The sequence below is a fragment of the Anomaloglossus baeobatrachus genome, chromosome 1 (assembly GCF_048569485.1).
Source record: "Anomaloglossus baeobatrachus isolate aAnoBae1 chromosome 1, aAnoBae1.hap1, whole genome shotgun sequence".
In the NCBI taxonomy this organism is placed as follows: Eukaryota; Metazoa; Chordata; class Amphibia; order Anura; family Aromobatidae; genus Anomaloglossus; species Anomaloglossus baeobatrachus.
In genome coordinates, this window is record NC_134353.1 from 664,525,710 (window position 1) to 664,540,814 (window position 15,105).

At 48.1% G+C, this 15,105-nt stretch overlaps 1 protein-coding gene across 2 annotated transcripts in view; it reads left to right on the forward strand.

The window, feature by feature from the left end:
- The window catches only part of RBM19 (RNA binding motif protein 19), a 146,698-nt gene that overhangs the window by 13,493 nt on the left and 118,100 nt on the right, over positions 1–15,105 (forward strand). For both annotated transcript variants that reach the window (XM_075320009.1, XM_075320010.1), the window contains exons 4-8: positions 7,109–7,141; positions 7,663–7,852; positions 9,117–9,295; positions 11,643–11,717; positions 12,135–12,213. In XM_075320009.1, the coding sequence (XP_075176124.1) occupies positions 7,109–7,141; positions 7,663–7,852; positions 9,117–9,295; positions 11,643–11,717; positions 12,135–12,213 (556 nt within the window). The remainder of the gene's footprint in view (positions 1–7,108; positions 7,142–7,662; positions 7,853–9,116; positions 9,296–11,642; positions 11,718–12,134; positions 12,214–15,105) is intronic.

The window sequence follows — 15,105 nt, forward strand, 5'->3', positions numbered from 1 at the left end:
ACAAGGCGCTGAGCTCAGTGATTGGCTAGAGTGGTGGTTTTTACTCTTGGTGTGACATCAGCGCTATAGCCAAAGCACTGAGACTGGAGCAGCAGTGGGGAGTGGACCCAGGGAGGGTGAGTACCTGCTGAGTTTATTATAGGGATTTTACAAGAGTTTGCGGCCCACTTTCCTGAATGTGGACAACCCCTTTAGAGTTACTAGTCTTAGACTTCCACAGGATGTGGCATAAATATCATATGCCGGCTATACCTTAATGGAGGAACCCCTTAACCCCTGTCATACTATGTCTGCTTGGCAGAGAAGAGGAGCTGCTGGGTCCTAGGAAACCTCATCAGCTCTGCTATGCCACCAAGAGGCTGAAATTATCCTCTGACTCAGGCTTTTATAACAACCACACTTTTATGTTATGGCAATCAGCTAAGCCACGAGCCCAACGAATGGTTCGTCGACTGGAGGAAGCCAGCCAGCAACGTCAATCGTGTGGTTCCCCAGCTGAGCAAATGTCTAGGGGGGGTATTTATTGAAAAGCTTTAACATATAAGTCAATGTACCTCAACATTCATTGGTCAATCTCAACACTATTGCATAATGATTGGTTCCACCCTTGTTTATCATCTACACTGATTGTTTCATTTGGAATATTACATAAATCAGAGACAACCTTATTCAACTGGATGCCAAGATAATATTCTTGGCATGCTGCATGTTCTAAGATGGTCTTTATCTTGGTCTTACGTAGTCTAGGGACTTTTTAATAACAGCTTATGTAATGTGGAAAATGCAGAGTCCATGCTATGTGCATCAGGGGCCACTCTTAGAGATAAGAACTGGTACAATATGCAATGTACCAGTACTTAATATATTCTTTTATATTTAAAGGCACATTACACTGAAAATGGCCTTCATACGTATTTAGATGTTATTCTATGTTAGGTGTAGCAAATTCAAACAATAATAATAACAATCTGATCTTGTAGACCAGATTAATTCTTTAACACTTACAAGGGAAATCAGCAAAGAAAAAGAGTATTTCTTTGTCGCTCTATTGGGAGACCCAGACAATTGGGTGTATAGGCTATGCCTCCGGAGGCCGCACAAAGTATTACACTCAAAAGTGTTAAGCCCCTCCCCTTCAGCCTATACACCCCCCGTGCTCCCACGGGCTCCTCAGTTTTTTGCTTTGTGCGAAGGAGGTCAGACACGCACAGCACAGCTCCACAGATTAGTCAGCAGCAGCTGCTGACTATGTCGGTTGGAAGAAAAGTGGGCCCATATAGGGCCCCCAGCATGCTCCCTTCTCACCCCACTCTTGTCGGGTGTTGTTAAGGTTGAGGTATCCATTGCGGGTACGGAGGCTGGAGCCCACATGCTGCTTTCCTTCCCCATCCCCCTCAGGGCTCTGGGTGAAGGGGGATCCTATCGGTCTCCAGGCACTGAGACCGTGCTTCATCCACAACTCCTATGGAGCCTGCTGGAAGGTGCCGGGTACCGTTCAGGGACATGGCCCTGCTACGTGAAGGTACTCTGTATCCCTGTGGGGACCGCGCACGGCAACACCTCAGCTTTGCTGGGTGTGCTAGTGCACCGGGGGACCGGTTTAAACTGTGCCATTACACACTCAGCGTCGCTGAGTGTGTTTATATGTAGGGACTACCGCGCTAACCGCCGCTGCCATGGGAAACTGTGGCGCGGCTGGGACTTGTAGTTCGCCGGGGACTTCGGCGTTAGCCGCGCTTTTACGGCGGCCACGCTTATACTCGAGTCCCCGGCTTGGCTTGCGGCCTAGTTTCCCTTTCTCCCCGCCCTCAGCCCTGACAGGCAGGGGAAGGGCGGGACGCTGCACGGAAGAGCAGCACTGAGGGCTGGAGTATGATTTCCATACTCCACTCCCCTCACTGTGCACAGTGTGAGCACCTCGGCTACGCCCACGGCTCCCTCCTCTCGTCAGGACGCCGCAGCCATTTCCTGTCAGCTCCTACGACGCTGCAGAGAGGGACAAACCCTGAGAGACCCAGACACGGTCTCTGGTGGCCACCTGTGGTGCTAGCCTCATGGTGCTGTAGTGTACTGATACATTATTTGTTTTTAGTATATTTTTTACACTGTATGAGCACAGTTCATTCTGGCTATATACCCTAGTGTGTTACTCAGGGAAAACAATAGCATGGCGCCCACAAAAGGCAGGGGTGCCAAAAACACAGGCTTATTATGCTGCCTGCGTCGCTTGTACGACCCAGCTGCCGGCAAGTTCCATTGACCCTCATTGTGTGCAATGTTCGGCCCCTGTGACACTTTTTCAGCCAGGGCCTCTGCTAAGAGGGGCCCAGGGGGAGCCACCTGTTGACACTGTCCTAGTGACGGGGACGGAGTTTGCAAAACTCTCTGAGACTATGGCTAAGATACTAGAAGCCTTGCAGTCCAGGCCGGTATCTCAGCAAAGGGACTCTGTTGAATCATTGTTCCCTGGCCCCCCTCAGTTGGACCACCAAGGGGTATCTCATACATCCCAGGCTGAGGGTTCTGATTTAGACCCCAGCCCCAGACCGACTAAGCGGGCTCGCTTAGAATTTCCCTCGACATCATCATATTGTTCAGGGTCTCAGCGAGGGGAATCTCTGGTTGATACTGTGGAGACAGCTGATCAGGATTCTGATCCTGAGGGCGCTCTCAATCTTAATACTCCAGACGGGGACGCCATACTGAACGTTCTTATTGCGTCCATCGATCAAATGCTGGATATTTCTCCCTCAGCTCCTCCGGCGGAGGAGTCAGCTTCTCTTACACCGAGTATGTTTCTAGACCACTCTGATTTCAGAGAGGCAGTCCAGAATCATCATGCTTGTCCAGATAGGCGTTTTTTCTAAGCGCCTTAAGGATACACGTTATCCTTTTCCCCCTGACGTGGTTAAAGGTTGGACTCAGTGTCCCAAAGTGGATCCTCCAATCTCCAGACTGGCGGCTAGATCCATACTTGCAGTGGACGAGGGGGCCTCGTTCAAGGATGCCACTGACAGGCAGATGGAGCTCTGGTTGAAATCCATCCATGAAGCTATCGGAGCTTCTTTTGCCCCAGCATTCGCAGCTGTATGGGCGCTACAAGCTATCTCAGCAGGTCAAGCAAAAATTGAAGCAGCCACATGTACGGCCGCGCCACAAGTGGCATCCATTACCACCCAGACCTCGGCAATTGCGTCTTACGCTATTATTGCTGTCCTGGACTCTGCGAGCCGTACGGCGGTCGCGGCCGCCAATTCGGTGGTACTCCGCAGGGCCTTGTGGCTACGGGAATGGAAGGCAGATTCTGCTTCCAAAAAGCACTTAACCAGTTTGCCAATTTTTGGCGACAGGCTGTTTGGCGAGCGTCTGGATGAAATCATCAAACAATCCAAGGGAAAGGATACATCCTTACCCCAGTCCAAACAGGACATACCCCAACGGAGGAGAGGGCAGTCGAGGTCTCGGTCCTTTCAGGGCGTGGGCAGGTCCCAATTCTCCTCGTCCAAAAGGTCTCAGAAAGAACAAAGGAACTCTGATGCATGGCGGTCTAAGTCACGTCCTTAATAGGCCACCGGAGGCGCCGCTAACAAAGCGGCTTCCTCATGACTTTCGACCTCCTCTAGTAGCATCCTCGGTCGGTGGCAGGCTTTCCCGCTTTTGCGACACCTGGCTGCCACAAATAAAAGACCGCTGGGTGAGAGACATTCTGTCTCACGGTTACAAGATAGAGTTCACCTCTCGTCCCCCGACTCGATTCTTCAGGTCATCCCCGCCTCACTAGCGAGCCGAGGCTCTTCTGCAGGCGCTGCGCACTCTGAAGGCAGAAGGAGTGGTGATCCCGGTTCCTCTTCAGCACCTGAGCCACGGTTTTTACTCCAACTTGTTTGTGGTCCCAAAAGAGGACTGGTCTTTCCGCCCGGTCCTGGACCTGAAACTGCTCAACAAACATGTAAAAACCTGACGGTTCAGGATGGAATCCCCCCGCTCCGTCATCACCTCAATGTCCCAAAGAGATTTCCTTGCATCGATCGATATCAAAGATGCTTATCTCCACGTACCGATTGCTCCAGAGGTTATGGCTACTGTAGTAGCGGTCCTCCACTCTCAGGATCACTCGGTGATTCCGTACTTGGATACTGATCAAGGCACCCTCTCAAGAGGCATGCCAACACAGCCTCGACGCTACCCTGGAGTCTCTCCAGGGTGTCGGGTGGATCATCAATTTTAAAAAGTCAAATCTGGCACCGGCCCAATCGCTGACATATCTTGGCATGGAGTTTCATACCCTCTCAGCGATAGTGAAGCTTCCGCTGATCAAGCAGTAGTCACTACAGAAAGGGGTACAATCTCTCCTTCAAGGCCAGTCACACCCCTTGAGGCGCCTCATGCACTTCCTGGGGAAGATGGTGGCAGCAATGGAGGCAGTCCCTTTCGCGCAGTTTCACCTGCGTCCCCTTCAATGGGACATCCTACGCAAATGGGACAGGAAGCCAACGTCCCTCGACAGGACCGTCTCCCTCTCTCAGGCGACCAAAGCTTCCCTTCGGTGGTGGCTTCTTCCCGCTTCATTATCGAAGGGGATATCCTTCCTACCCCCATCCTGGAAAGTGGTCACGACAGACGCGAGTCTGTCAGGGTGGGGAGCGGTTTTCTCCACCACAGGGCTCAGGGTACGTGGACCCAGCAAGAGTCCTCGCTTCAGATCAACGTTCTGGACATACGGGCAGTGTATCTTGCCCAGAAAGCGTTCCAGCAGTGGCTGGAGGGCAAGCAGATCCGAATTCAGTCGGACAATTCCACAGCGGTGGCATACTTCAACCACCAAGGCGACACACGCAGCCGGCAAGCCTTCCAGGAAGTCCGGCGGATTTTGATGTGGGTGGAAGCCACGGCATCCACCATATCCGCAGTTCACATCCCAGGCGTGGAAAACTGGGAAGCAGATTATTTCAGTTGCCAGGGCATGGACGCAGGGGAATGGTCCCTTCACCCGGACGTGTTTCAGGAGATCTGTTGCTGCTGGGGGGTGCCGGACGTCGACCTCATGGCGTCCCGGCACAACAACAAGGTACCAATGTTCATGGCACGGTCTCAAGATCCCAGAGCTCTGGCGGCAGACGCCTTAGTTCAGGATTGGTCGCAGTTTCAGCTCCCTTATGTGTTTCCTCCGCTGGCACTGTTGCCCAGAGTGTTACGCAAGATCAGGACCGACTGCCGCCGCGCCATCCTCGTCGCTCCAGACTGGCCAAGGTGGTCGTGGTACCCGGATCTGTGGCATCTCACGGTCGGCCGACTGTGGACACTACCAGACCAAACAGACTTGCTGTCTCAAGGGCCGTTTTTCCATCTGAATTCTGCGGCCCTCAACCTGACTGTGTGGCCATTGAGTCCTGGACCCTAGCGTCTTCAGGGTTATCTCAAGACGTCATTGCCACTATGAGACAGGCTAGGAAACCAACGTCCGCCAAGATCTACCACAGGACGTGGAAAATTTTCCTGTCGTGGTGCTCTGCTCAGGGTTTTTTCTCCCTGGCCTTTTGCCTTGCCCACTTTTCTGTCCTTCTTTCAATCTGGACTGGAAAAGAGTTTGTCGCTCGGCTCCCTTAAGGGACAAGTCTCAGCGCTCTCTGTGTTTTTCCAGAAGCGCCTAGCCAGGCTTCCACAGGTACGCACGTTCCTGCAGGGGGTTTGTCACATCGTTCCACCTTACAAGCGGCCGTTAGAACCCTGGGATCTAAACGGGGTTCTGATGGTTCTTCAGAAACCACCATTCAAGCCAATGAGAGATATTTCCCTCTCACAACTTTCGCAGAAAGTGGTTTTTTCTAGTAGCAGTCACTTCTCTTCGGCGAGTGTCTGAGCTAGCAGCATTGTCGTGCAAAGCCCCTTTCCTGGTGTTTCACCAGGACAAGGTGGTTCTACGTCCGGTTCCGGATTTTCTCCCTAAGGGGGTATCCTCCTTTCATCTCAATCAGGATATCTCCTTACCTTCTTTTTATCCTCATCCAGTTCACCAATGTGAAAAGGATTTGCACTTGTTAGATTTGGTGAGAGCACTCAGACTCTACTTTTCTCGTACGGCGCCCCTGCGCCGCTCGGATGCACTCTTGTCCTTGTCGCTGGCCAGCGTAAAGGGTCACAGGTTTCCAAATCAACCCTGACTCGGTGGATCAAGGAGCCAATTATCGAAGCTTACCGTTCGGCTGGGCTTCCGGTTCCATCAGGGCTGAGGGCCCATTCTACCAGAGCCGTGGGCGCGTCCTGGGCTTTGAGGCACCAGGCTGCGGCTCAGCAGGTGTGTCAGGCGGCTACCTGGTCGAGCCTGCACACTTTCACGAAACACTATCAGGTGCATACCTATGCTTCGGCGGATGCCAGCCTAGGTAGACGAGTCCTTCAGGCGGCGGTTGCCCACCTGTAGGAAAGGGCCGTTTTACGGCTCTCTTACGAGGTATTATTTTACCCACCCAGGGACTGCTTTTGGACGTCCCAATTGTCTGGGTCTCCCAATAGAGCGACAAAGAAGAAGGGAATTTTGTTTACTTACCGTAAATTCCTTTTCTTCTAGCTCTAATTGGGAGACCCAGCACCCGCCCCTGTTTTTTTGTGTACACATGTTGTTCATGTTGAATGGTTTCAGTTCTCCGATATTCCTTCGGATTGAAGTTACTTTAAACCAGTTTATAATTCTTTTTCCTCCTTCTTGCTTTTGCACCAAAACTGAGGAGCCCGTGGGAGCACGGGGGGTGTATAGGCTGAAGGGGAGGGGCTTAACACTTTTGAGTGTAATACTTTGTGCGGCCTCCGGAGGCATAGCCTATACACCCAATTGTCTGGGTCTCCCAATTAGAGCTAGAAGAAAAGGAATTTACGGTAAGTAAACAAAATTCCCTTCATTGCTATGTTAAAATGGCCAATGTGTGAAATAAAATAAAAATCGAGAACAATAAAGTAAAAATAAAAGAATAAATTGAAGAAAAAAAAAAAACTAAAGAAAAAAGAAGAAACTTCTAGTCTAAATAGCTATTTCCAGCTTCATCAATAAAAATCTGTCTAATGTAACTACTTTGTGTTACTCATACTTAATAGTATTAATCTCGTTTTGTAGGCAGAGAAGAAGCAAACGTCTGTATTGGGAGATGTAAGTATTCCTTATATATTTGGTTTATAAAGGAGGTTGCTTTGTATTTGAGAAAAATGCTGGTTATGATGGATTTAAAGGGAGTGTATTAACTCCAAATGTCACTGTAAACTAAAACTATCCTTACAGGGACTTTTCAGGGACTTGGCCCCTATAAAATTTGTACCTTCCCTTTATTTACAGTGTGTTTTTGTATCCAGAAAATTGAGTATATTGGGGTGCTCTGTACTCCCATAGCATGGCCTATCTCCTCGGTTCACTGTTCTTGTTTTTCATACCTTCTCTTTTGATTGACAGCACTACTTTGCCCAAGCAAACTCTGTAGTTGACTGCACACTCATGTGAGCACGTGCTTGCACAGTATTCTCTCCTGACTTTGCTCTCCACAAAGCAGAGCGATGGTGGAAGACAGGACTGTACACCTGTCTGTATCTGAATACACACCTATACAAGTACATGCATCTGCTCATGCAGTAGGATTTCACTTCAACTAATCTAATATATTGCCGTTTAATCTGCAGCTAGAAAAGGACAGTGGCTTCAAAGAATTTCTTAATGCACACCAAAGCAGAAGCAAGACGGCTACATGGGCTAATGACACTGTGGTTGAGCCTATAGAAAAGGTGAAGAGCCGTTCCCAGGATGACTATCTCAACTTTGATTCTGAATCAGAGCAAGAATCGGGTGATGAGGATAATGGGGAAAACACAGGTATGAGCCATTTATATTCCATACTTACTGTTTCCTATAGAGAATCTGCAAACCTTGATATATTGGACCCTCCTTTTATGTGCTTCTTGTCTAGGGGTGTAAAGCCCGCTTTACACGCTGCAATGTATCTTACAATGTGTCGGCGGGGTCACGTCGTAAGTGACGCACATCCGGCATCGTAAGGTACATTGCAGTGTGTGACAGCTACGTGCGATTGCGATTGAACGATAAAACGTTCATCGCATGCACGTCGTTCATTCCTCATGAATTGTACGTCAGATTGTTCATCGTACCCGGGGTAGCACACATCGCAGTGTGTGACATCCCGGGAACGATGAACAGATCTTACCTGCGTCCAGCGTCTCCCGGCCGGTAATACGGAAGGAAGGAGGTGGGCAGGATGTTTACGTACCACTCAGCTCCGCCCCTCCGCTTCTATTTGCTGGCTGCCGCGTGACGTCGCTGTGACGCCGAACATCCCTCCCACTCCAGGAAGTGGACGTTTCGCCGCCCACATCGAAGTGGTATGGACGGGTAAGTACGTGTGACGGGGGTTAATCGTTTGTGCGGCACGTTCAACAAATTGATCGTGCCACACATACGATGGGGGCGTTGCAAATCACATATGATATCGTATGCGATATTGCAACGTGTAAAGCAGGCTTTAGGGACTACTTAGATTTGGTTTAGGACTAGCTACAGACTAGCAGACCACTTTATGTATGCTGTGGGAGTTTTAAGCATTTCCACCATATTTTTAAGCTAGAAATGTAAAAGGTGCAGTCAATATAACAATAATCTTTATTTCTATAGCGACAACATATTCCGCAGCGCTTTACAATTCAGGAGGATCATATACAAACAAGTAACAGTTATTGAAAATACAATATTTAGAGGGAAAAAAGAGACAACCCTGCTCGTAAGAGCTTACAATCTACAATGAGATATGGGGGGGGGGGGGGGGGCGCGGCGGCAAGGTGCAAGTGCTTATTTACAATGACAATCCATCCATCTCAAGGAAATAGGGGATAGATAATGGCTTCCTGGGCCAGTTGGCCATAGTAATGCTCATTTACACTTTCATTTTGCGCATTGCCATTCAAGTAAATGACCACCAAAATGTAAATTCGAGTTGTTTTGCATAAGAAATAGCACATACGTTCACAATTATTGTACTTGTCTATGTATGTTCCTTTTTCACATGGAAAAGCGCCTTGGAAAAAATAGCGCTATAAGAATGTAATCAATTTTTGCTTATTTGTAGATAAGGTTGCCTTGCAATCAGGAATTTCTGACATGGACTACCTTAAATCAAAGGTAGTGAGTGATCCCTCCACTGTATCCTCTGGGAATAAAGAGGAGAAAGCTGCAGATCAGGAGAAAACTGCTGCCAAGAGTAAAGTTGCTGGGTCTTCTGAGAAGAGCAAACCCGGAAAGAAAGAGGTAAGCGATGTCTTTTCTTTATAAATGTTGAGTACTCCATGGCTACAATTCGGCAATCTACATGTATCGATTCTCTCACATAAGTACTGTCTACACATTATGATCTTTCCGCTCTGTGCACTAAATACAGGGTGATCGATAAAAAATTCACCTTTCAAAGAGGTATATTTCAAAATGTATTACATGCACAATAGTGAAAGACATATAACGAATATACACTCTCACAAGTTTAGCACATATGGTTTACAAATGTTCTGTGTGTCCTTTTGTCACACAACACATATATGCGGTAATCCAGTTCGACCCAAACACACTGCAGCATGTCCTTGTTGAGGGTCAACAGTAATGAAGCCCCAGAGCTCATCCAGTGTTGCTGGCAAAGGTGGCATGTAAGCATTGTCTTTGACATACCTCCAAAGGAAACCTCCACAAATTGTCTGCTCATGAGACCTGGGAGTCTACCTCAAGAGTGCCAAGTCACCACCAGTTCAGTGCCCAATCCACTGGTTTGGGAGTTCCTCATTGAGATAATGATGCCCCTCTAAATGCCAGTATGGTGGAGCTCCATCTTGTTGGAAAATGAAGTTTCTTGAATCAGTTGTCAGTTGCGAAAGCAACCATAACTGTGACATATGGAGTTACAATATACCCATCAGTCTTTTCAGCGAATGCAGATGTGAAGTAGACATGTGGCAAATGCTATTTATTAACGTTTGTGTGCTATAACTAGAGATGGACGGGCACTAAAATTTTCGAATCCTCGGTATTCGAGTCGAGCAGGTCAGACGCTCTGAAAGTGCTCAACTCGAGTAATGAGTATAATGGAAGTCAATGCTTGGGTAGTTCCAGTCTCAACCCACGTACAGCCAGCCATATACAGAGCATTTCTGGACAGAGGACAGGTTTTTTTTTCCATTTGTTTGGTTTTTTTTTTTCTTTGACACACTACATGTGAAAATGTTGCTTTATCCTCAGTGAAAGCCATTCAGAGAGTGCGAATGGCTCTCCCTGGGGAGCCCGCTCAAATCATGCAGTGAAGCAAGCCTGTGCTTTGTGCTTGTGGTTTTATCCAAGCACGCGCGATACACGAACGAGCACTGCGAGTACCCGAGCACCCTGATGCTCGATCGAGTACCTAACAGTGGCAAGCATGATCTCCCATCACTAGATGTAACATGCTTCATGCTTTAATGGCATGAAAATTCAAACCTCAAAATTTTGCAAAAATGTTCACCTGTTTTGTGAAATTTTCAATATTTATATAAACACTAATCATGTCAACCAGAATTTACCACTAACATGAAGTACAATGTATTACACAAAAAAATTCTCAGAATCACTGAGATATATATTGAAGCTTTTCAGAGTTATTACCACATAGTGACCCTAGTCAGAATTGTAAAATTTGACCTGGTCAGAAAGGTGAGAGTAGGCTAGAGGGTGAAGGGTTAATGAATCAGGTAAGGCATGAAGTCTAAAGGCTGCTTTACATGCTGCGACATCGCTAGCGATGTCGCTAGTGATCGCACCCGCCCCTGTCGTTTGTGCATCACGGACAAATCGCTGCCTGTGGCGAACAATATCGCCAGTACGCGTCACATACTTACCTTCCTAATGACGTCGCTGTGGCCGCCGAACAACCTCTTTTTTTTTTTTTTAAGGGGGCAGTTCGTTCAGTGTCACAGCGACGTCACTCAGCGGGCCACCAATAGAAACGGAGGGGCGGAGACCAGCCAAATTAACGACACGCCCACCTCGTTGCCGGAGGACGCAGGTACGTTTTTGGTTGTCGTTCCCGGGGTGTCACACGTAGCGATGTGTGCTGCCTCCGGAATGACGAACAACCTGCGTCCAGCACCAGCAACGATATTTCGAAAATGAACGACGTGTCAATGATCCACGGTTTGGTGAGTATTTGTGATAGTTAGTAGTTGCTCGTAGGTGTCACACACAACGACGTCGCTAACTATGCCGGATGTGCGTCACGAATTCCGTGACCCCCAACAACATATAGTTAGATACGTCGTTGCGTGTAAAGCGGTCTTAAGAGTGGAGTAAGATTTGTGGCATATGGAACTCCAATACTTGTCATGAATTAGACGAGCAAGGGTTGCCACGTCCCGTCACACAAACGTTCCACCCTTCCCCTGCAACTATGGGGCGTTGGGCCTAATTGTAGTGGAAAACTGCAAAAGTCACTACATTTTTGCATTGTTCATACCTTTTTATAAATTTGCTGCAGTTTACAACAATCAATTTGGGTTTTTACACTGGTGGTTGAAAAACCTGAAGACCAGTCTTGGTCTTCTTGAATGTGTGTGATAAAGCCCTTACTTTATTCCTTTAGAAACCACCTGTGTTGAATGAGCCTACGACGCCTTATACTGTCAAGCTCCGAGGAGCACCATTCAATGTAACAGAGGTAGGTTCTGTACATCACTTGATAAACTTTACTTCCACACAAATGGGACATCTCCCAGTGCAGTTAAACATTGTATTCACTATTATACAATTCAACACCAAACATTTGTAGTTGTTGCACGTGATCACAATAGAGTGCAGTATATGACATATGCATTCAACTAGGATTTTACTGTATTCTTCATATTTTCTGTGCAGTGTCCTCTATACTATATGCTGCAGAAGTCTTCCCGATTTTTGTTGTGCATTTCACCCTCTGCATATAACAGATGAAGTCTTTGACAAATACACTTATAACCCTTTTAATTTGTTGCATATCTGAACATGGTCTAAACAAACTCTAATAAGCCTTTTTTTAAAATATCCAAAAGAACTAAGGATATATCCACCCATTACAAAATGTGCTTTGTGCTTCCAGCAAAACATTCGAGAGTTTCTTATACCGCTGAAACCAGCTGCTATTCGAATAGTGAGAAACAACTATGGAAACAAGACGGGTATGTTCTGCTGTACTTGTACTATTGTAAGACATTGTTAAAATGTTAAGGGAAACCTACATCTATAAAGAAATGATTATCAGGAACTTGTCAGTCGATTTGTGCTGCCCAAACCACAGGCACCGTGAACTAGACATGTGCAAAAAACACATATTTTCAGCTTACATATAACGGGTGCCTCAGGGCTTCGTAGTGGTGCACAGATTCTTTCAGACAGGCCAGGTCCGGTATGGCAAACAGGCAGGAGAGAGGAAAAGGAGTAGATGCAGCACCAAAAATGTATATATAAAATAAACAAACTTTTGTTCCATTATTGTGACAAGTAAATCAAAAAAGGTAATACATATTAAGGTGTGCTCACCTATGAGTAAGGATGTTTTTTAAATTGTTTGCCCGTAACGCGTCAGGTCTTTCTATGCCTGCAGTTTTTTAATATGTAGTGCCTTTTTTTATTTCCTTTTAACAATAATGGAATAAAAGTTTGTTTATTTTATATATACATTTTTGGTGCTGGATCTACTCCTTTTCTTCTCTCCTGCCTGTTTATCGTGAATTAGAGCCTAGTCAGGATGTATTTCTCTGAAACCCGTGGCCATTTCAGAAAACAGTTTGTATAAAGGGACTGTGTCAGCACCGAATGACTGTTCAAACCAAGTACAGTTACTCGGTGCATCATGCCATGGTCAAGCCTTTAAGTGCACCTTCCCACCTGAACGTTTGTTTTCCCTCTGTCTCCACTCTCCCTTCTTTGATAGAGCCAGAAAAGTGTGGAGATGGAGGGAAAACAAGCAGGTAGTCTCGTCATGATGCACTGAGCGCCTGTACTTGGTTTGAACAGTTATTCTGTGCTGTAAGAGCCCCTTTAACCCCTTCACGACCGCGGGCCGTAAAATTACGTCCTATTTTAACGTGACTTAACGACCAGGGACGTAATTTTACGGCCTAAACTTCATTTGATTGCCGTGGCCATAGCAACGGCTTTCAAATGATGTCCCCTGCTGTTTCTTACAGCAGGGGACCTTTGCTTGACCCCAGGGGGGGCGGCATCGCCACCCCCTATCGACGATCGATGTGATTGGCTGTTCAAATCTGAACCGCCAACCACATCGATCGCACTAATTTCGGCAAAAATAATGCCCGAATTAGTGCGATCCTGTGAGATCCAGCTATGAGATGCCGCAGCTGCTGCAGCATATCATAGGTGGACCTCAAACATGCCGCCCCCAGCCCCTGCAGCACTGATTGGAGCGATCGTGCTATGACGCGCAATCGCTCCAATCAGTGTGCAGTGGGGCGGTCTGATCTGCCGGTGGCCGCCCTCCCCAGGCCTGTGCTGGCCTGCGAGCCCTCCCCCAACATGGCTGCAGTGGCTGGTACTTGTGGTACCACGCCACCGCTGCTGCTGCCGCCGCCGCCGTCGCTGAGGTCACCGCTGCTGCTGCTGCACGTGAGTACTGTGCTCACTTTGCAGCCCGTGCGCGCTCCCGTGGTGCCCCTGCGCGCTGCCGTGATAGCCCCTGCCGTGCCCCCCCCGCGATCTGCTCCCCAAACCCCCCCCCCCCCCCCCGACATCCCGATCTGCTCCCCCCGCGATCTGACTGCCTCCCCCAGTATCTTTATTCTGCTTCTGCAGCTCCCTCTCCGGTCTCCCCCTCTGCTCTCCCCCCTCCCACTCTGCTCTCAACCCCCTCTGCTCTCAACCCCCCCCCTCTGCTCTCAACCCCCCCTCTCCCCCTCTGCTCTCCCCCGACGTCCTCTTACCTGTCTTCACCGGCCTGATCACATCTGCGTCCATCGCTGGGTCCTTCCTGGGCATTCTGCTGATCTGCCTGCTGCTCCTGTAAAGCTGTCCATCTCTCTGCCATCTGTTCCTCTGCAGCTCTTCTGGTCAGTGATCCTCCTGCTAGTCCTCTGGGTACTGTGAGTATAACTTTTTTTTTTTTTCCGTATCCCCTGTCCATTTTTACACCTCATCCGTCCGTGCGTCCCGCCAAGCGCTGATCAGGGATGCAGATAACGGATCGGCATCCCTGCTCAATTTTTGGCGTGACTTTTTTTTCCGTATTCCCGACGCTTTTTGTATCGCATCCGTCCGTGCGTCCCGCCAAGCGCTGATCAGGGATGCACATAACGGATCGGCATCCATGGTCAATTTTTGGCGTGACTTTTTTCCGTATTCACGACGCTTTTTGTATCGCATCCGTCCGTGCATCCCGCCAAGCGCTGATCAGGGATGCACATAACGTATCTGCATCCATGGTCAATTTTTGGCGTGACTTTTTTTTTTACGTATCCCCGACGCTTTTTTTTATCGCATCCGACCGTGCGTCCTGCAGCGGCCGATCAGTGCACTGCGTCTGTGCGTTTGAAAAGTCAAATGGCGCTCCTTCTCTTCTGAGCCCCGCCATGCGCTCAAACAATTACTTTCCACCACATATGAGGTATCTGCGTACTCAGGAGAAATTGCACAATACGTTTTATGGTGCATTTTTTCCTGTTACCCTTGTGAAAAAAAAAGCTACCTAGTTGAAGCAACCGTTTTGTGGTAAAAAAAAAATTTTTTTCTTTTCACGGCTCAACGCTATAAACTTCTGTGAAGCCCCCAGGTGTTCAAAGTGCTCACCAAACATCTAGAAAAAATTATTTGAGGGCTCTAGTTTCCAAAATGGTGTCACTTGTGGGGGAGCTCCACTGTTTAGGCACCATAGGGGGTCTCCAAACGTGACATGGCGTCCGCTAATGATTCCAACCAATTTTGCTGTCAAATGGCGCTCCTTCTCTTCTGAACCCCGCCATGCGCCCAAACAATTACTTTCCACCACATATGAGGTATCTGCGTACTCAGGAGAAAATGCACAATACATTTTATGGTGCATTTTTTCCTGATAGCCT